General features: G+C 36.5%; 2 protein-coding genes across 2 annotated transcripts; both read left to right on the forward strand.

Moving 5' to 3' along the window:
* Positions 1–547: 547 nt before the first annotated feature.
* On the forward strand, positions 548–15,050 carry LOC147287486 (B-block binding subunit of TFIIIC). Its single transcript, XM_086240215.1, has 17 exons — positions 548–1,038; positions 1,625–2,024; positions 2,134–2,208; positions 2,319–2,381; positions 2,583–2,795; positions 3,931–4,536; positions 4,651–5,403; positions 6,281–6,565; positions 7,177–7,332; positions 9,134–9,540; positions 10,410–10,881; positions 11,069–11,389; positions 11,603–12,383; positions 12,504–12,562; positions 13,285–13,734; positions 14,530–14,568; positions 14,672–15,050. The coding sequence occupies exons 1-17, from the start codon at positions 659–661 to the stop codon at positions 14,855–14,857; spliced, it is 5,646 nt and encodes a 1,881-aa protein (XP_086096341.1). The 5' UTR covers positions 548–658; the 3' UTR covers positions 14,858–15,050.
* Positions 15,051–16,267: 1,217 nt separating this feature from the next.
* On the forward strand, positions 16,268–22,245 carry EER4 (Transcription initiation factor TFIID subunit A). The gene is made up of 9 exons (XM_086242452.1): positions 16,268–17,112; positions 17,626–17,847; positions 18,726–19,316; positions 19,465–19,539; positions 19,820–19,898; positions 20,715–20,779; positions 21,114–21,149; positions 21,247–21,482; positions 21,872–22,245. Exons 1-8 carry the CDS (start codon positions 16,411–16,413, stop codon positions 21,424–21,426), a joined length of 1,950 nt encoding a protein of 649 aa, XP_086098578.1. The 5' UTR covers positions 16,268–16,410; the 3' UTR covers positions 21,427–21,482; positions 21,872–22,245.
* The last annotated feature ends 330 nt before the right edge of the window (positions 22,246–22,575 follow it).

The raw sequence follows: 22,575 nt of genomic DNA on the forward strand, positions 1-22,575 counted from the left end.
CATTCATCTTCATTTCTGTATTATCTTTTTCTTTATTTTGCATATATGGTTTAGTCAGTTTTCATTGGAAAAAATGTGAATTAATTTGATTGGTCTAGTATTCGGTTTTGCCCAAAACCGAACCATATCCACCCCCTACCTTAGATAATGGTTCAAATAAAGTGAACCCACGTAGATTTTATATAGTCATAATAGGTAGTTGGTTAACAGTTAGTTGGTTAACAATAGGTAGATTTAAACTTGACACAAATTGATAAATAATTTAATTAATACTAAATTGATTATTTAAACATATCCAACCCAAATCCAAATCCAAATCCGAAATGAAATAATAAGATGGTTTTTATTTCTTTTGCAATAAAATGGCAGGATTTCACCCCCTTAAGTATTTATTAGGCCTATTTAAAAATAAATAAAAAGTATTATTTGGCCCAAACGACTCGTCGTCTTTCTGTCTATACTCACCGTCGTAGTTTTGGTTCAGATGAACAAATAAAGCTTTTCAGACCAAAAAAAAAAAAAAAAAATAAAGCTTCCACGCGCGGCTTCGCACGGTCGTACCCGCCTCCAATTGCCTCCCTCATTCTTCTTCGTCCCACTCCAAAACTCAGTCACTCCCAAAAACGAAGAGAAAATTCAATTCCCACATGCTTCCTCCATGGACTCGCTTCTGAACTCGGCCATAGCAGAAATATGCTCGGAGCTCCAAAACGGTCTCTCTCTTCAAGCCCTCTGGCCCAGACTCGAACCCTCTCTCTCTTCCTCCAACCTCGACGACCTCTCTACGACCCTCAAACAAGCCCTATGGGGTGGGCTTCGCTCAATCCCCACTCTCAAACTCCATGGCCACCTATACGCACCGTACAGTCCGGCAGACCCTTCCATCCAGTCTTTCCAAGACGCCGAGAAGCTCAACCTGAAGCTCGTCGCCGACGAGGGCCTCAGGAACAACTTCATGGGCCTGTACAATGTCCAATCCGCCAATGCTAACATGTCTCAGGCTCAACGCCGAGCTCTCGAGCGCGTCGTCACGGCTAGGTTCTCTTTGTTCAAAATCTAATTTGCTTGCATTCACAGTTTTTTATTGGCTTTATATATAAGCATGTCAAATGATGATGTGTAAACTTCGTAATGTGGTTGTGTATACGTGTATGTATATATATATATATATATATATATATATTTAGTTTGGCAGTTTTGAATGATTATGTGTGTGTATGCATATATATGGATGTATGTGTAAAATTGGTAACTTTGGTTGCAATTTTTGCGTGTTGTATAGGTTTAGTGAATCATGAATGTGGAGGTCGTTCAAATTGTTTTACCCTTAATGTAAAATGTTGGTTCATTGGAATGTGGGTCGAGAAATGTTAATTGTCAAGCTAGAAATTTTTTTATATACATGAGAGGAATATGTTGTTAGACTAAGGTGGAAGATTAAGTGATGGTAGAAAGGCAGGAGCAGTGGTAGTTGTACGAATTCTGTGGTTTTGGTGGTTCTTATCTCCTCCTCTGTTGTAGAAAAATGTTGAGTGATTGCAGATAAACTTTGGGAGTCGTGAGAGAATAATTTTGTAGGTTAATTAGGCTGACTAGTTGTTCATTAACTAATTGGTTATCGCAGAACGAATGGAATTACACAAAGTCAGCTTGCTAAGGAACTTGGTATAGAAGGGAGAAACTTTCATTACGCAGTGAAGAACCTTGAATGTCAAGGGTTAATTGTGAGGCAATCTGCAGTATTAAAGACAAAAGAAGCTGGTGATGAAGGGGAGTCGAGGAACAGTCCGAGTGTGACTACCAATATGTTATACTTATATCGGCATGCAAAGCATTTAAGCTCTCAACAAAAGATTGAGATCACCAAGGAAGAACATACTAAGGAAAGTTTTGGAAATGAGAAAGAAAGTCCTCCAAGTGGTGATGGCTTTGCTGGAAAATGGGTTAGAGAGGACGTGCTTGTAAAGGACTATCTACCAGCAATGAAGGCAGTCTGTGATAAACTTGAAGAAGCCAATGGCAAGGTCATGTAACTCAAGTTTCTTTGAAGTTCCGATGGATCTATCATGTTAGTTTTTGTTTTTGTTTTCTTCACTTAATGCTGAGTTTGTTTCATGTTATTTGCTGTTAAAGGTTCTTGTTGTTTCGGATATTAAGAAAGATCTTGGTTACAGTGGAACTCCTTCAGGGCATAAAGCTTGGAGAAAAGTAAAAATTTAATTAACTCTGTATTTGCTCTTAAATCTTTAATTTAGCAATTTTGTAAGTTATGCTGATTGTTTTTCTTTGCATTTGTTCCCTACATATTTTGCTTCCAGATTTGTCGCAGGTTGAAAGCTGCTGGTATTGTGGAGTTGTTTGATGCTAAAGTGGATGAGAAGGTTTCTGATTTTTTTATTTTTTTATTTTTTACAATATTGTTGCTCTTGGATATTTATTTCAATATTGTGTTTCTTTTTAAATTTTTTTTTCTAATGCTGATTCTATAATAAATAATAATTAAGTTCAAACTGTTCAAGGACAAGGACCTTTCAAGTTAGTTCATTGGTCATGACTTGATATCCCTTTTTCACTTTGGACAGGTCGAGTGTTGCCTGCGCTTTCCGGAAAATTCTGCTCCATTGAGTTATGAGCCAAGAAGTCTTGGACATGTAGATGACGATTTTGATGAAGAACAACAGGTGAAATTTGGAAAGAAACGTCAAATCACCGATCAGCTTGTAGAACTTCCAATTGAGCATCAAATTTATGAATTGATAGATGCTGCAGGGTCAGAGGGCTTGACTAGGATTGAGGTGTGTGCATTAGTTTCTTGAGCAGCTATATTTTCTTTAAGAGTATTGTAGTTTGCTACTAAAATCATTATTGAAGTTAGCAGTGAATCCTTTGTTATATTTTTAGTATTGGAAAGCCAAGGGTTTTAAGGATCTTTTTAAAATAGACAGTACAGTTGTCCCTTTCAAAGATGGCGACTCATGTGTTAACAGATGCCTGGAAAGAAAATAAATAATATACATAATTAGGAAAGTGGACATTTCTGAACAGTTATTATGTGTATAAGTTTGAGAAACCATAAATTTTGTCATTATTTATGATGCAAGACAGGAGCACACGCTGCTGTCTTGCTACTATATTAGGGCAAAAACCACAGTAGAAAGGAAAATCCAGCTATAACAGTAGAAAATAGAGAGAATAAAGCTATAGAATCAAAGTTGGAACGTAGATAGATGAGTTCTAGGGTTTAGGAACCCAAAAGAAACTCTCACATCAGAAATATCTGAATAATATTATGCCAAAAACTGTCTATTACAACCTAAGCCTTAAGCTTATATAGGGAAAACATATACCTAAGATAACTAGGAAAGCATAAACCTAAACTAACTAGGAAAACATAAAGTAAAATTACCTTAAAGACCTAATGAAATAAGGAAACTAGACTCTAAATCCAGCTAGGAAATAAAAATTTAAAAGCTACTGAAAAATAATAATAAGTCTTGGAACCCTAGGAGATGCTCCTGCATCAATTTATTTCCATATTACTTCCATGATTTACTATTTCTGGAATTGTTAAGTTCTCCCCGTGTTGGCGGGGACTGGGGAATCTTCCATCGTTAACTTGTCATGATTTATTGTCATATTTCTTCCATGGTTTAATCATGTAACCATGCCTCAATCAAATAGCCATGCCTGTAGTTACCCACTATTTAAGACTAATTAACTCTGATATAAATTGCTGTCCAGAAATTAGTATTGATATAGGTCTACTGGACTTCCTGTGGATTAAGCATATAATGGTATGGAAGTCTTTATTCACTTAAACTCTTTTGGAGGTGCTTCATTGAGATTGCTATGCATGATACATTCATGCAAATTCTTAAAAGTTGTATTTCAACTTTAAATTCTTAGGATTTTCATATTTGCTACAAACAGGTTATGGAGAGGCTTGGAATCAACAACAAAAGGAATTATAACCGGCTTGGTAGTATGTCGTCTAGGTTTGGGATGAGTCTGCAGCCAGAAATGCACAAAAAAGCTGTGACATATCGATTTCGGACATCTGGGAAACACAATTCTGAATTGGCTAATGCTTTTCTTAATAAATTAGAAAATGCCAATGAAAAAAAAATTACTGATCTATGTGTTGGAAGCCTAGATGCTCTTGACAGGTCAGATCAAAATCAAACTCTTCCAGTGTTTGACCTTTCAACTTTGAAAGGTGATACTACTGGCCCTGGAAATATGAAAAATAGAGAGATTAATAATGACCCTTCTAGTGGATCTTCTGGGTATGATCAATCTAACCATATGCTTCTCTGTCCTGGAAATTCCCAACTGATGTTTCTTGAGCCAAAAGATACTACTTCTAATGCTAAAGTTAGTTTACTGAGCACAGAAATGGAAATGAATGGTGCCATATCTGAAACACCACCTGCCCTGTTAAGGCCACGCAGTTCTGGATCAGATCCGAGGTATCCATGTCTTCCTTTGACTGTGGATAGCGCTCGAAGGGAAAAAAGGATACTTGAACGGCTGCAGGTTCTTATCGTCATCCATTGCCTTGAGGACTTGCGTTGGTCCTTTTTATTTATCTACTTGTTGTATATTACTATATTGATTGCTAAAACTAATATTTTCATTTCTCTTGTCTAGGATGAGAAGTTTATTTTAAGAGCTGAGCTGTATAGGTGGCTTGTGAGTCTAGAGAAGGACAAGTGCACAACGACAGACAGGAAAACTATTGACCGAATTTTAAATAAACTTCAGCAACTAGGACACTGCAAGTGTATACATATTAACGTCCCTGTTGTCACAAATTTTGGCGGTAGCCGTACCATTATAGTGGTTCTGCACCCATCTGTCAGTTTAACTCCTGAACTAGTTTCTGAAATTCATGATACATGGAGGTCTTTTGAGATTCAAAGTCGTGGTCGGTGCTCATCTCGGTTGAAGAACAGTGAATCAGTTCCTGTACTGAAAGATGTTCAGAGAACTCAGAACCATGTCAGTACAGATATTCGAGCAGTGAGATCAGAAGCTATGCGTGCTAATGGATTTATCCTGGCAAAAATGATGCGTGCAAAGCTGCTACATAGTTTCCTATGGGATTACCTCTATAGTTCCACAGGCTCTTATGATGCTTTATCATTTGAAAATGATGTCATTGAGCTAAGAAATCCTCACAGTAGTAGCAAATTGTTTTCACTAGAGGCAGCAATCAAGGCTATTCCAGTGGAGCTGTTTCTACAAGTTGTGGGATCCACTACAAAATTTGATGATATGATTGAGAACTGTAAGAGGGGTTTGCGTCTCTCTGACCTTTCTTCTGTGGAGTACAAGTCTATGATGGATACCCATGCAACTGGAAGGCTGTCATTGGTCATTGACATTTTACGACGATTGAAGGTACGATTATTTGGCTGTATTCAGAATTGGTTCTTCATATACGTATCATCAATCATTCAGAATGTCTGCCACATTTTATTCACATAAATTGGTTCAGCTCTACATTCTTTACATTTTAAAGGCAATGCGCTGGTTTTGACGGCTTGGTAGTAGAACTTAAAATAGTGGGGGTTTTACATCCCTGTCAATCATGAAAGCAGCTCACTAATGTCATTGTTCATGAACCAAAGAAACCATCATGTTATTTTTCTTCTATGTAATGGTTCATTAGGAATCTAAATTTCACTTGGACTCCAGCGTGCTGATTCTACCAGCCATTTATAATACTTATGATTTTCAGGTCAAACATATTTCAAGGTGACTCAGGAAACAGCTTTGGATGAGATTATCCATTCAGAGCTTACAGTGATCAGTTTGCTTAAGTTTAGAATAATTATATAGTGGAAAACATCACTTGTCGTGGTTCTTGCGTAACAGATCCTAATAATCATATCTGGTTCAAATATGATTAAATATTTAAAAATCTGTATTTGGTTTAACTCCATTGAATTTTTGTTTTTGTTTTTGTTTTTGTTGAGGACTCCATTGAAAGATGGTATCTTTAGTGATATTCTTATATAATCTTGATTCTTATGTGATCAAAGAAGGTGGAGAACTAGGAAGCCTTTGACCCTCACATCCATGAAACCCTATTTATTTGATTCCCTCACTTCTGCTCTTTTGTTGCCTTAACATTTCTACCTACCATGATTGTAGTTTTGAGAGACTCTTTTATGTCCCCACCTTGTGGCTTTGTGTTGCTACATGTTGGACAGGCTTGTTATGCTTTCACATTGTAGGTTTACATCATCATGCCTAAACTAATTCTTTGATGTAGTTGGTTCGAATGATTAGTGATGACCATTCGAAAGATGGTATACAATTTCTTCATGCCGTTTCTACACATGCATTGGAGCTTAAGCCTCACATAGAGGAACCACTTTCAAAAGATGCAATATCTTTGAGTTTTAGATCTCTTGATATTCGCCCAAGATTCAGACATGATTTTGTCCTCTCAAGTCGAGAAGCTGTTGATGAGTATTGGCAAACTTTAGAGTACTGTTATGCTGCTGCTGACCCAAGTGCTGCTTTACATGCATTTCCTGGATCTGCTGTACAAGAGGTATCCACTTAAAGAATATTTTTTCTGAAAAAGAACCTTTTTTTTTTGGGTAATTCCTATGATGCAATTGGAGCTTATCGGCAGAAAAGAATCAATTTAGATAGCCCTTTGTGGCTCCGGTAGCAACTAGATCAACGCGTTATTACTTCAAGAGAAATTTGCATCGAATCAATATATTATATTCAAGTTTGTTTGTAGAGGGTTATTTTAAGCTTTTTGTCCACCACAAACTTTAATATGCATGCTATTCATCTTACATTTTGCAAGGCTTTTCTGTCTTGAGTTTTTGAATTCTATATCTTGCACTGAATTTTTGCCTGTAACTCTAGGATCTCTTGCACACACCCCCAGGTACTTGGGTGCGACCTTTTGACTTTTTAATGAATATTTGAATTTTCATTTCGGATGCTTTTTTTTTTTTTTTTTTTTTTTTTGTGGCTTAAATTGATATGAATACCGTTACCAGTTATTGGTCATTATATCCTTCACTGTCTGGACTCTGCATAAATTTGTAGATTTTAGGATTGCCTTTGAAATTGAAGTGCAAATGCTGCCAAGGTAAAACTGGTAGATTGATTTAGTTGCCAAATTATCTTATTTTCTTTCCACAGGTGTCCCTTTACAGGTCATGGACCAAAGTTCAAGTTATGACAGCTGCTCAACGTGATGAGCTCTTGAAGCGCATACTGAAGGATGATCCAAGTGAAAAGCTTTCATTTAAAGAGTGCCGGAAAATTGCAAAGGATCTCAATTTGACCTTAGAGCAGGTTATCTTCTGCTATAATTTGCTTAACTGATTCTTTTTTCTTATTCCTCTGGTACTGTATCAATACTAACCAGTGATGCAAAAGTACCAAAATGTCGATATTTTCTCTATCCTGATAAGGACATGGGTAGGTCAATTTCATCCAAAGATGTCTCCGAAATATCTGAGTTTTGGAGACATATTGGTAACATATCAATATCGGCAAGAAACAAGAGAAAGATCTGGATTCTTGTAATGAAATTTCAGGAAATTTGCATAAATTTCAGTGATATATCGGGTGTATTTTGCTGAAATTCAGTGCCAGTTTGGTTTTATAGATTCTGGGTTTTGTTGGTTTTACCCGAACCCATAGAATAGAGACTTAAACATCCAAACGTTCTGTGATTCTATACCCTCTTCCCTTGTTTTTCTCCAAGTTCATTGAGTTCTGTGCTTGATACAATGACTGTTGAGCCTGGACTTGATGACCCAAGAGATCAGTATCCCTTTGAAATGCATGTTGTCGCCATGGACAATGATCCCACTTGAAAGCTGCTCTTAGATTCTCTGCTCTGTTGATGCCAATATCATGCTTTGCTTCTTCTGCATGTGTTATATTGCCCTCTCTTTCACTTTGATTTGTTTATGGGTTTCCTTAATGGGTTTTTGGGTTTGTGCTTTGTCATCAAGGTTTTGGCTTTCATTTGCTGTATTTTGGTGGTATGGTTTTTACTTTTTGTTCAGAGTGTAAATTTGGACTTTTTATTTAGATTTTGTGGTTGTTTTGGTAATCTTCCTTTTAGATATTTAAATACATAATATTTGTGTGATTTATGGAATTAATTGTACATGGGGTATTATGCAGTCAAATAATGCCTAAAATTTCTTACGGTTACCGTCTTTCATTATTATATATTTCAAATAAATCTTTATTTTTCCTGCTCCCACAAAAGTGTGTTTGGGCAGTGTGTTAAAATGATAAAAAGATTGAGCTTTAAAAAACATAATGAGAAGCAATACTTCTATTGAAACAAATTAAAGGCTACTTTCACAGTGGACAAACACTGATTACTAGCTAATCGACAACATAATTTCATTACATACAAATAAACAAAACTGGATCTAAGTAACCAAATTCCATTTGCATAATAAGAAAAATTGTGTATCCTGAAACTCAGAGGAAACCAAAGCTTATAACAATGTAATCAAATGAACCCTCCACTCACCCTCCCCCCATTACTTGTATATTCTATTTTATCAACTTTACTAGTTTACTTATTGCATTAATTATTGTTTTTACATTTTCTAAAATTCAATTCAAAATTTTCGTGTTGTATAAGTTCCGCCTTTCCCCAGATTTTTACCAATACCAATGGTGGTGTCACGGCTTTTCTCATTTCCTTTTAAAATTTGGTACCCTAAAATTATTTGCCTTAACATATATTTCTTTCTTGCTCTTTTTGGATTTCCTTGTATTATTTGGCACCTTAAACTTCTATATGTATAATATGTTTTCATTTTTCAGATGGTTCATTGTTACTTTTTGATACTTGTGGCTAAACCATATCAGGCGAGCATTTTTGTCATTAGTTGGTACATTGTTTCGAAGTTCAACTTCTTATGATTGCTATCACTATTATCTTGTATTATCACGAACTCATGTGATTATCCTCTTTTCTGGACATATGTGTCATGAATTGCTTAATATTCTGTAGAATAAGTCATAGTAGGTCTTGAAATCATATCCTAAATTACTCTATTCATTTCATTAAATTGAGAGATACTCCGATTATAGACCATTTTCTGATTTGTACCACTTGCAGGTGCTTCGTGTGCATTATGATAAGCGTCATCAACATCTTCATGGATTTAAAAAAAAAGGGGATGAATTTCAATCTCAAAAAAGTAGACGTGGTTCACGGAAAAGGAAGAGATCTTTTGAACCAAGGTCAGTAAAGGTCACAGAAAATGATGATGTAACTGGACAGTTGGAAGAGCAGGAGCATACCACATTATCTGATACTGTGAAACAATCCATGGAAGAACAAAATCTCTTGGTCACTTCAGGTGACCATGACACACATTTGCAGCCATTGCCTGATCATCTAGAAACTGAGAAGGAACCTGAACCAAATGAAGATGTTGAGGGGTGCCATTCAACTATTAGAAAGTGTTCAAAGTTGAAGTTAACACGTCAACGAAGGTTTTCATGGACAGAAGAGGCTGATAGGTAAGGAAGACTTGTGAAATAAGAAAAATATTTTGTATATATATGCTAGCTACTCTATGGAGGGGAAAGTTGCCTTTTCGCACGTATGCCTCGTGCTGTATGGAGTTAGTGGTTTCCTTTTGGTCTTGATAGATTATAAAATAATTGTTGGTTACAAGCTTGTAGGTATAGTGGTAAACCAGTAAACGGTATCATGGTACCTTTAATCCCTGCAATTATAACCTCCCAATATGAGTTGAACTTTGCATGTTGGTACCTAGTAATGTAGAGAGAGCCATGTGTAACGAGAGTATGAGAATATAAAAAATAATTGTTGGCTCACATCCAAATATCTTAAGCATTCGGGAAATAGTAGTGGTAAATATCAACAAAGTTTGATACTAAATGATTATGCACCTTGTTCCCTGACTTTCCCTAGAAATTGCAAGCTCATAAGATCTCTTTATTGGGTCTACATCTGACAAAGAAAAAAGAAAAAGGACCGGATTCCTTTTGTTCTTTACATAGTATTAATATTCATCTATTTTCATTTCACTTATTATTGATAACACCCTTTTGGGATGGGATTAGATTCTTAGCCTCGATGGGGGCTTCCCCATCCAAGCATTTTAGGGGCACCTTTAAGTGCCATTCTCCTGGATTGGGGTGGAGTGATGTATTGAGTGCTGTTTTGTTTGTATTTTGGTGTGTTATGTTTTCTGGGTTTCTTGTTGTAGTGGTTTATCTTTTCCAGTTCTTGTGTCCTGTCTTTGTAGGTTGAGGGTAGTTTCTTTTGTGGACTACTGGCCCACTTCTGATTGTACTCTTTTCCTTTTTTTACTATAAAGTTCTCATTTCCTATCAAAATATTATTGATTACATCATTTCAGGCAATTGATTATCCAATATGTTAGACACCGTGCAATTCTTGGGGCAAAGTTTCACCGGATAGATTGGGCTTTACATACTGACCTTCCAGCACCTCCTAGTGCCTGCAGCAAAAGAATGTCAACATTACGGAGCAAAAACAGAAAATTTAGAAAAGCTGTTAGCAGGCTATGTGGCATGCTCGGTAAACGATATGCAATGCTCCTGGAAAAAGCTCAGAACAGGTCAGTAAACAAAGATGATTGCAGGCTGCTTTTGCGAGGTTCAACAGGGGAAGGTCATAACAGTGATCTTCCTAATATCAGTGATCATAATCAAGGGACGGGTCTTCAGGAAGAACCATGGGATAATTTTGATGACAATAATATTAAAAAAGCCCTTGAGGATGCACTTCACTACAAGAGAATGGCTAAATTGGATGCTTCCAGAAGAGTTGGATCTACCTGTGAGGACTGGTCAGATCCTGAAGTATATGTAATTACCCAATCCCTACACCTTAAATTTTATAAATCTTAACATCGCCTTCTGAATATGTCATATCTGAAGTAAATTTAAGTGGAGCTTGATTAGGTTGCTGAATGCACTATATCATGGTTCACTATTTGTGTCTCTGCTATCAGTTATTTGTGTCTGGTTCACTGAAATACTGTTTTACCCGCAGGATGCCCAGGAATCTGAATTAATTGCATCAACTGCTCCATATGAGGATATAAATAATAATGGTGCAAGAGGATTGAAAATTTCTGCACGAAGATCATGCTATCAACACCTTAATGAACAGTTTTTTAAGCTTTTGCATGGAGTTGATGTCAGTACACAAGTCTACAAATCATTGGCTGTTTCTAATGCTGTAGAGTTGTTTAAGCTTGTCTTCTTGAGTACCTCACCAGAGGTGCCAAATCTGCTTGCTGAAATTCTACGACGTTACTCAGAGTGTGATCTATTTGCAGCTTTCAACTATCTTCGAGATAAAAAAATCATGGTAGATCTTAGATTTTTGTTTATTTTACCTGCTTATGTTAATCTTGTGGTACTACTAGGGCAATGAACATGCTGATCTACAAAATTTCTTTTTTATTTTCCATAATAGTTTAATTTCTATTGTTTCATATCCAATTGTCTTTGTGTTCCCCATATATTCCTGTTCATCTATATGTTGTATACATTTCATTCCTGGTGATTTTTCACTTGTCAGGTTGGGGGTAATGGCAGCCAACATTTTTTTCTCTCACAACCGTTTTTGCATAATATATGTGCATCACCATTTCCACTTAATTCTGGGGAGAGAGCTACTGAATTTGTTCATTGGCTCCATGAAAGAGATAAAGATCTTATTGGAGGGGGGATTGATCTCTCTGCAGATCTACAGTGTGGGGACTTATTCCATTTGTTTGCTCTAGTTTCTTCAGATGAACTGTCAATTTCCCCATGCTTGCCAGATGAAGGTGTGGGAGAGGCTGAAGATTTGAGAAGCTCGAAACGTAAAATTGATGGCAATGAATTTTCAGATAGTGACAAGACTAAAAAGCTAAAATCATTTGTGGCGGCAGAAGGTGAAATTATTTCCCGTCGAGAAAAAGGTTTCCCAGGTATCACGGTATCTGTATATCGTGCAGCATTTTCAACAGCCAATTCTATAGAATTGTTCAATGACAATACTCCTGTTGGTGAAAAACTTTTTGGTGGAAACTATCAACCCGTAGACAGTACTTCTGGTCGAAGTATGTTACCTCATTCCGACCATATGAAAGATATTCTTAATTCAGGCAGTAATGTCCCTGTAATAGAGATTTTTAGTGAGTTACCTTGGGAAGGTATGGTGGGCTATGCTGAACATTTACTGCCATTACATTCTGCTCAAGATCAATTGAGTCCCATCCATCCTGAGGTTTTTAGGGCCGTTTACATTGCTATTCAGAAGGCCGGTGACCAAGGACTGAGCATAGAAGAAGTTTCCAAAATAATAAATATCCCAGGTATTGATGCTATAACTTTTTTATGTGCGTGCAGGCACATGCTTTCCTGTTTCAGGAAGGTGATACTTATGTTATGCATTACTTCCTCCAGTATTGATTGTTTTTTGGTGTTCCATTTAGGAGAAAAGATGACTGAACTTATCATTGACGTGCTTCAAACATTTGAGAGAGTCTTAAAGGTTAGTTTGCTAATGGTTTTGCTATATGAGAATATAATATCTCATTGATAAAGTGATACGGACCTAAAGTTTGTTGGTTTGCCAATATTCTTAAAAATTTAGGCTGCCAACAATTATTTTACGTTCTAACAATACCGCTTACATGTGGCCCTCTTTCCACCACTAGAGCCAACATGTTCAATTCAACTTAATATCGGGAGGTTGAAATTTGAGATCTTCTGCTCTGATACCATGATTAAGTTTGTTGGATTACCTCTATTCCCAAAAGTTTAAGCAGTTAGGATGCGGGCCACCAATTATTTTATATTGTAAGTTCAACGTATGCTGTATATCTTCATGTGCTGGAAATTCACTAAGAGTTGTCAGCCAAATTAAAGTGCAATTAGTAATTCTTTCATTTAGGATTTGATTAACCATGGAGAGATGATTCTCTTTTATTTGAGGTATCAACTGGAAAGCATTGATTTCACTTTTTAGGTGGAGAAAAGGAGGTTTGCAATACATTAAAAGAACTGTTTCAAAATGACTTATCAGATCTTATAAAAAATAAAATAAAAAAAAGACTTAACAGATTCCTTGATTTAGAAATTAAGAGGACTAGCATTATATGGCTTAAATTTGGATCTCAAGAAGTAAAACATGTGATTTCATACTTTGACCAAATCTACTGAGTTAAACATTTCACTGTAGCTGCATCTGAAATATTGCTGCTTTATTTACAGGTCAATGCTTATGACTCTATACGTGTCATTGATTCTTTGTATCGTGGCAAGTATTGTATGACTTCATTGTCCGAGACTTTTCAGCCACTAGGAGGCGATGATGGCCATTTGATCCATTATCCAGAAAATCATGATATTGGTGGTGCTCATTCACAGAGGGATACAAATATGAATGATGTTCATAAAGTGACATTTCTTAATTTCCCTGAAGCGGTGGCTGAGCCCTCATATAAAAAACAAACTAGCAGTGTTCCTGAAGGGTTTATGGAAGGCAAAGTAGTTTCACCTAGAGGGGTCAATGAGGATGAATCATCTGAATCCTCTTCTGGTAAGCTATGTGTGCCAATATTGCCATGGATAAATGGTGATGGGACCATTAACAAGATTATATACAAGGGACTCAGGAGACGTGTTCTTGGGATTGTGATGCAAAATCCAGCGATATTAGAGGTAGTTGCATTCTTTGGGTTTATAATAAATTCTATTCATGGCTAGTAAAACATTGCTTTTGCCACATTCTGTCCCCTTTGCCTTCCCATAAATCAAACGTTACAGAAGGTGAATGCTTCAAATTTTAAGTGACTGGCAATGCCTTACAATTTAGAAATTATCCATCTCACAATTATCTTGTTGGAAATTTTGTGCATGCAAATTGCTTTAATTTTCATATTCTTCACAATGCGTTGTTACTGCTAGTCAGCGCTGGATACAGTAGCAAAGTTCCCTTGGCTTCCTTCATTGGATCATATATCTTTAGTTCTTTACTGACAAGATAACACATGATTAGTCATAAAATTTTGGTTGAGGTTGCTATCCTCCTAGTTACTGGTTATCTCAACATTACAGTTGGTCTGCTTATTGCTTTATGCCTTTACCTATGAGTTTCATTGGGCCGCTCAGTCGGCCAGAAAGAGATGCTAATTAGGGTTATTCATAGTTCTATCGAAAGATGCTTCTTTTTCAATAGAGTTTGGCTATTATGTTTGTTGCTCTCATTATTGATGACTGTCATTCTGCATCTGTACCACATGCATATAATCCATTAGTTGGAAACTTCATTTGAAATGTGTCAATGTGTTGACTAGGACCTGTGCGGCTGTGCCGATTGGTTGTCCTGCTGCAGGTTTAGGAAGCATTTTGGTTTGAATTGGTCATATCAGCTTGAACAAATAGCTTTAACTGGAAAGGCTTTACATATATTTTTAATATGTTCTCACTTCTTTTTATCTTTGTTGTCTGTGTTAGGATGAAATTATCCGCCGGATGGATGTACTGAATCCCCAGGTATTCCAGCCCACAATTTGTTGCACGATATAGGTTCTCTACTAATATATTTTCTCCTCTCTTTTTTATTCAATGCTAATGATAACTTCAAAATTTATTATAGAGCTGTAGAAAATTGTTGGAGTTGATGATTTTGGATAAACACCTTTACGTGAGGAAGATGCATCAAACTGTGTCCAATGGTCCTCCACCAATTCTAGGGACCCTCCTTAGAGGCAGCTTCATCCAATCAAAGCTGGTTTGCCGTGAGCATTTCTTTGCAAATCCCATGAGCACGTCCTTGTTGTAGGGATGTTTTCGCTTATTTGAAATCTATCCTAAAGCTATTCTTATAGTTCCAGGTGCTTTGTGGGTTCAAATTTATTGCATAGGATGTACATTTATAGGATTGAACTACTGAAACCAACGAATACATTCACTGGTTTGACAATTTCTGTATAGCTTTTCATTGTGTAATTCACTAATTTTATACTGATTCAAGTTTTATTATCATGTCGTTCTAAAGATGGCTACATCAGAAACTACAAATTTGCACATTGGAGTTACGATTGGTTTCAATTAGTAAAAATTACTTGGAGACATTCAAATTATCTAGTAGCAAATATAAATTTGGCTGGATAATCAAAATCTAGGAAACCTCTCAAATGCTTCTCTTCTTTTCTTCCAATTTGTAGAACCTTCACCTACTCACATTACCAATACTGATTTGGATTCTCTACTTATTTTATATGGGCTTGTTTTTACTTAACTTATAATTTTAATGGTGTATTATAAATTTATAAGTACATGAGCAAAAAATGATAGATTTGTAATTCTTTTGGGTGTGAATGTGACCGAATATGAACCACTGGGTTTATTTGCTACTCACCCGTAGTGGGTGGGGTGCCCTACTAACCCGAGGGCTTTGGGGTGTGTGTGCTGAACAAACACCTCGCCCACTTAGTTTAATTTATCTCATACAACCAATTATTTTAATGCTCTGTTTAGTTACAAGCTCATGCTATAGGCTCGGCAAATCACTAGGTTTATAATACATAGGTAAATTAAAACAAGTAAAAAATACATATTAGAGAATGAATCCATGGGATTAAATGGACAAAATCTTTTCAATGTATGTAATTTAATTGCATAAGATAGAATGGAGTTTGTTGTACTTCAAACTCATTTGTTTACTTTATGGCACAAAAGATATTAAATGAGAAATTGTTCAAAATTTTGTCTTAGGTGTGAGAGTAAATGCTCTAATTTTAAGTTGAATCATCTATTAATCTCATTTATTTTCGGTCACATGAGAGGGAATTGAACACCGAACTTGTCAAACCTAACTTATTATTATGCTTACCCTCACCACTTTGGACTAACTCTAGATACTTTTATTCTCATTTATTTTCATGTATAAATGAATGATTTCTAAGAAAAAAAAAACATTTTTGCAACTCAAACTAGCAACATGTTATCTAAAATTTGAGAAAATAAGTGTGCTTGTAGTATTGTTATACAAAATCTAACATCACACATACAGTACAGATTAACGGTCTAGATTTCCACGCATATGATTAGTTGACTCCAAAGTTTCCTTTGCAACCAAAGTCACACGTGTGACTCACCCCTTGGTGGACTGTCTGCTGACGTGTACGGACCAGATTCGACCTCCTCTCTCTCTTCAAGCTCTCCCCTCTCTCTCTCTCTCTCTATGAAAGTTCTTCTTCAACCCCTCTCTCTCTCTCGCTCGCTCTCTGAAAGTTTACAATTTTAGAAACCAAAAATCCAGAATGAATTAGCGTCTTTGTCATCAAGAACAACAAAAATCACAGCCCCAATTCGTCGAATAAATTTAGAAACATGGCTGAAAGTGGCTCATGTTCATCCCCAAAACCCCTGCAACCCACAAACCCCAACAACATTGACCCAGCTGCAACATCAACCACAGCAACCACAAACATTATAATTACCCAAAACCCATCAAACTCTTCTTCAATCCCACCAATCCCATCCCCTTCAACTCTCTCCCAATCACCTCAAATCTCATCCCCACCCCTCCCTCCTTTGCCCAACATCTCTCTCCCTCAAACCCAACAACATATCACACCCACAGTTGGATTGGATTACACGCAAAAACCAAACCAACAACAACTGCAGCAGCAACAACAGCTGCAACAATCTCAGTCATTGGTGCAACAACAACAACAGAATGTGAATGTGAACCCCATGTCAAATTACCAGCTCCAGCAGAGTCTGCAGCGGTCTCCTTCGATGTCCCGAATGAACCAAATTCAGCAACAGAGTCAGAACCAGCAGCAGCAGCATTTTGGTATGATGAGGCAGCAGGGGGGTTCGTATGCGCAGGTGAATTTTGGTGGGTCTGGTGGTATTCAGCAGCAACAACAAAACCAGCTGCAGCAATCTCAGCAGCAGCAGCAAATTGGTGGCGGGAACTTGTCGCGATCTGCTTTGATGGGGCAGAGTGGTCACTTGCCCATGTTGTCTGGGGCTGCCGCTGTGGCAGCTGCGCAATTCAACTTGCAGCCGCAGTTGCTGGCCTCGGTATGATTTTTTCATGAAAGTTGCTGTTACCTTTTGATAAGGACATGTGAATGTGGTGTAATTAGTGTGCATTTGTCAAGTACTAGTTACGGGAAGTAGAATTGCATAAGTTGTAGTTTTTAGTAGCAAGTTAGCAACAGAAGTTTCTTGATAGTGTTCCTGTGAATGTTATACTGATATAGCCATGCTGCACTTCAAAACCATGTTATTCATATCCTAAATGATATAGTCATGTTATTAGTATAGTAAATCATCGTCAATATTACAAATATAGTGCAAACAAATTTTAGAGATTCACAAATAATGAAATTTTTCTTTGGTATATCAGTGCCCTTTCAATTTTGAATTGAATATTAATGCATCAGTAAAAGTTGTTGGAGTGATAGACATGTGGAATTGGTTTCTGTACTGTTGCATAATATATAGCTAGTCAAGTAAGCAAACCAGAGACTTCATGTTTCCCTGAAATTGGAAATGTTCTTGTTTAACAAAACCAGTAAACTTTTTATGCAGCCAAGACAAAAAGGTGGGTTAGTCCAAGGTTCCCAATTTCTTCCAGGTAATTCTCCTGGGCAATCTTTACATGGAACACAAGCAATGGGGATGATGGGATCCATCAATTTGAGCTCACAACTAAGAGCCAATGGGGCTCTCGCTTCTTATGGTCAACACCGACTCAACCAGGGCCAACTTAGGCAACAGTTGTCCCAACAAAGTTCACTCACCTCTGCGCAGGTACGGTATTGTACATTTGTACTGTCCTCTTGCTTGATCTGGTGATTTGGACATCCTTCTACTTTATTCCACTAACTGCTATATATATGTAGTTTTTAGTTTCTTATATGTGTGTGCAAATTGGTATGGGAAGTACTCATTTTAATTGATTTTATACATCTGGGATATCACTTTTGAGGTGTCTGGTAGCTGCTTTGCAATTTCTCAAGGGTAATAGGTTGCACAGTGGTTGTGTATCTCTATCTCAATATCATTTGGACATTTGTCCAAAAAGTTTCATTCTGATTGCATTCGATTGTCTCTAAATTTATAAATGTAGTATCACGTGGGAAATATGTCATGGATAATTATGGCAGATTACCGTGGTGGTATTTGGAGGACCAATGAAAATAGATTCATTTTATTTCATGTTACAAGAATTTTAGCAGGAAATATGTTTTTTCTTTTTCATTAATTTTCTGGCTGTGTTGTTTTCATTTGATTGTAGCATCTAACATTAGCATATATGATATCAGGTGTAGATGTGTAAGATCATTTTTCAATTTTTGAAGAATGGCATCAGTCGTTCTTTTTATGAATGTACTTGTAGTCTAGTTTTCTGCAATGGCTCACTTTGTAGAATCATTAGCATTTTAATATTGTTGGTACAGTTTTATCATTTTTATCCGCTGGAAGGATAGAGATGTAATTGACAATCTTAGGCATATTTTTAATTCATGATTGGGACATTTAATCTGCCAATGACCATTTGGTCTAGTGGTGGCGCCCAGTTTCCCCTTTGTGGGAGGAGGTCCTGAGTTCAAATCTCATGGACACTAGTTGTTGATAATCTGAAAAAAAAAGGATTGCGACATTTAATCTGACTTTACAATGTACAGGTTCAGTCTGCTCAGAGCTTACCAAGAACATCATCACTTGCATTTATGAACCCTCAGCTTTCTGGGTTGTCTCAGAATGGACAGCCAGCGATGATGCAGAATTCCTTATCACAACAGTGGTTGAAGCAAATGCCACAAATTTCTGGCCCTGGCTCACCTTCGTTCCGTCTTCAGCAGCAGAGGCAGCAACAGGTTCTCTTACAGCAGCAACTGGCTTCATCCACTCAGTTGCATCAAAAGTCTATGCCCTTGAACCCGCAACAATTATCCCAGCTTGTACAGCAGCAGCAACAAATGGGGCATCCACAGCTGCAACAGCAGCAGCAACAACAACAACAGCAACAGCAGCAGCAAATACAGCAGCCACTACAACAACAATCACAGCAACAACATCCCTTGCATCAGCAGCAGCAGCAGCAGAATTCCCCAAGGATGGCTGTACCCGCAGGCCAGAAATCTCTTAGTTTAACAGGATCACAGCCTGATGCCACTGCATCTGGCACAACTACACCAGGAGGGAGTTCAAGCCAAGGAACAGAAGCAACTAATCAACTTCTTGGGAAGAGAAAGATACAGGATTTAGTTTCTCAGGTCTTTCCTGCTTATTTTTACTCTCTTATTTCTGTTATTAATGTGGTTTTCTCTTTTTTCATTTTTTTGTTTTGGGGGTGGGGTTGGGGGTTGGTCTATTTGCTCTAGTAATAAATTTGTCACTTTGAGCACTTTTTTTCCTTGCCAGGTTGATTCACAAGGAAGGCTGGATCCTGAAGTTGAAAATCTTCTTTTGGAGATTGCAGATGACTTCATTGATTCTGTGAGGCTTGCTAACATACTAATGTTTTATACTTATTTATATATAGCGGCATCTCCATGTCAAATATGGACAACTAAGATGCATTTCATACATTCATATTTAATCTATTGGTTGATGTCCTCAACTTAGATCCTCATTAGATTATGTTCGTATATCACACACACATCTCAAAAGAGGCCCAAATTAATTTGTATATTGCCTATTGTGTACATTTTTTTTAAATTTTATTCTTTCTGTGACATGCACATACATTTAGAACTTATCATATACCTATTTGCAGGTGACTACATATGCATGCAATTTGGCAAAGCATAGAAAATCTTCAACTTTGGAGTCCAAGGATGTGTTGCTACACCTAGGTTTGTGCTGCACCACAACTCATCTCCATGTTTCTTATGATTATTGGACATTGTTATATGTCATAGAAGTTCAATAATTGGTTTACTGGTCTCCCAATTTGATGTTTTGGGGAAAGATCATATATGAGTTCAAATAGGATGTGGAAAGAGAGGTTTCTGAATATGCATACTAAATAATCTAGTATGAAAAATAAATAATCAGTGAATTTAATTGCTCTATCCCACTTTTTGCAAATCTGTGTTTATCTATTCAATGTGGTTCTTGTCTAGCGCTGACCAATTTACTTATCTACAAAAAAAAAAAAATTGAATCAAGGTTTCTAGTTCTGTATTGGTTGTTTTTGTCTGTGTATTTCTGGTTGGGCCTGTGTTATGCTCTTTGTGCTGATCTTTCCTTGTACTTTTCTTTTTTATCAATAACTTATTTATTGAATCTACTTATTTTTCTTCTTTGGTTTTTTCATTTTCAAGTACCATCAGTTTTTCCTTGATTATCAAAAAAGAAAAACAAAATAAGGCTCATGGATGGATAAATATTTATTTCTTTTTGGGTTGTAAATTTATGAGTTTTGGAGTTCTTTAAAGTCAATGTTAGGCTCATTCGATTTTTTTTAATAAGAAATTTTAGGCTCATTGGATGAATATGAGGTTTGTGGAGATATCTATAATAGCATGGAAGTTATAGTAGCATTTAACAATATATTCTAAATTATATAAATCCATATCAGAAAAATCTTGACACATTTGTCCTCTGATATGTATCAGTTGACGCAAATGCAGCGTTGCCAAATTTAATGCATTAAATTAATTTTGCAGAGAAAAATTGGCATTTGACAATTCCTGGATTTTCAAGCGAAGAGAGGAAGTACCAAAACAAATCTGTAAGTATCTTCAACATTGTGGTGCATTCAACATCTTTATTGTATCTATTTCAAAGGACTATTCTTAATGGATAAGTACTTTGTTAGGTGAACATGCTTTTTATGTATGGTTGAAATTTGTACTCAACTATTGAATATACGAAATTAGAATGTATGATGGGGAAAAACCTGTTTATTGTGGAGTTCTCTATCTCTCTCCCTCTCTCTCTGATGATGATGATGGGGCAAACATCTTCATGATCACATCGGTTCCATTATGCACTTTTTAGTGCACAATTTTTTGTTATTATTAATTTTTCAATTCAAGAGATTTATTTGCTATTAAAACATGCAGTTGTCAAGTGATCTACATAAGAAGCGTTTAGATGTGGTAAGTTGGAATTTTATGTATATATGTTTTTCCTTTTATTCTTCTTTTATTTTAAAGAAAAATTAAAAAGCTGTTCTACAACTAACCATTTGGTCAGATTCGAACGCTGATGGAATCATCGCACATGGAAGCAAATACCAATAATCCTAAAGAGATGATCAGAGGGTTTGGCAACCCAGTTGGTGCGAACCACTTGATGAGACCTTCCCTTGGTGCAGAACAGTTGGTTTCACAATCAACTGGTTCTCAAATGCTGCAGCAAATGACACGATTTTAATATCAATCAGTGTCTTTATTGGGTCTCCATGCTGATTTAAGTGCCTAGATATGTTGGTAAGCATCCTCATCCACTGGTTTCATGCATCCCTTTCATCCTTTTAGACTTGTTGAAACTACAATAGAAATACCGCAGAAAACAGTATTTCATTTTCAGTTGGTCCCTAGACTCCCTACTTTAGAGTCATCTGATACTAGTGCTTACCTTACTATTCCAGACGTAGCTCGCTTCTTTTTGGGTGTGAAGCAGGATCGAGTCTAGAACTCTGTTTACTTGCTTTAAATTGAGTACCCGTTTCCCTTTTTTTCCTGCTAGGATTGGAAATCCTGAATATACATTGGCCATTCTGTCTTAATGATATATATATTATTTCAGTCATTGATTGTTAATCTGAGTTCTATTTGTCTGTCATGCTTAATCTCTCAACTGTTTTTTTGCATCACAGGTTGGTTAGCAAAAGCAGTATTTGGATTGATAGAAGAAAAAATCTGTAATTACTTGTTCAGAAATGAGGACTAGGTGGGGAAGATCATATGGTATATTATTTTCCCTTGAATTTGTTGATCATATGGTTGGAAGGACATTGCCAATTGATAGGCGCATGCATAAGGCCAACTCTCAGCATACCAGAGATTTGGTTGGGTTGGGCTTTGTAATCTAATTTATTACTTGTAGACATTGTGTTATTTATTTTATTTTATTTATTTAAAGTTTTTGACTTGGATCTTATTTGTATTGTAATCATCTAAAACAAAGAATTGGTTGGACAGGTATTGTATACTAATTTATTTGATTTTTTGGGGTAAATTTGTATACATATGCTTCGAGCCCAAGTGTACTGATTCTAAATAGTTGCAAGCTAGATCATTTATAAATTTAAGGCATAAATTCAATTTAGACACATAACTATATATGTTATTTTAATTCACAAACTTTCAAATATTTCAAATATACATCTAATATATTATGTAAATTGAAAAAATGAAATTTCGTTCATCAATTTATTGAGAGATCAATTAAATGTCAGATTGGCTTTTGCTAATGAGGATTGATTAGCGATGTGGTACCAACTCAGCAGACATTTTCCGCCAAATGAGCAACACATGTCCACTTGACACGAGCTCACACACCCATCACCTCTTTCCCGCT

The sequence above is a fragment of the Dryas octopetala genome, chromosome 4 (assembly GCF_963921425.1).
Source record: "Dryas octopetala chromosome 4, drDryOcto1.1, whole genome shotgun sequence".
NCBI classification, from domain to species: Eukaryota; Viridiplantae; Streptophyta; class Magnoliopsida; order Rosales; family Rosaceae; genus Dryas; species Dryas octopetala.

Excerpts from the sequence above, each read along its gene's own strand:
- LOC147287486 (XM_086240215.1), top strand. The coding sequence starts at position 659 with ATGGACTCGCTTCTGAACTCGGCCATAGCAGAAATATGCTCGGAGCTC. Across the intron at positions 1,039-1,624 it reads GAGCGCGTCGTCACGGCTAG|AACGAATGGAATTACACAAA; the intron begins GTTCTCTTTGTT and ends TGGTTATCGCAG. Across the intron at positions 12,563-13,284 it reads CATTTGAGAGAGTCTTAAAG|GTCAATGCTTATGACTCTAT; the intron begins GTTAGTTTGCTA and ends CTTTATTTACAG.
- EER4 (XM_086242452.1), top strand. The coding sequence starts at position 16,411 with ATGGCTGAAAGTGGCTCATGTTCATCCCCAAAACCCCTGCAACCCACA. Across the intron at positions 17,113-17,625 it reads AGCCGCAGTTGCTGGCCTCG|CCAAGACAAAAAGGTGGGTT; the intron begins GTATGATTTTTT and ends CTTTTTATGCAG. Across the intron at positions 17,848-18,725 it reads GTTCACTCACCTCTGCGCAG|GTTCAGTCTGCTCAGAGCTT; the intron begins GTACGGTATTGT and ends TACAATGTACAG.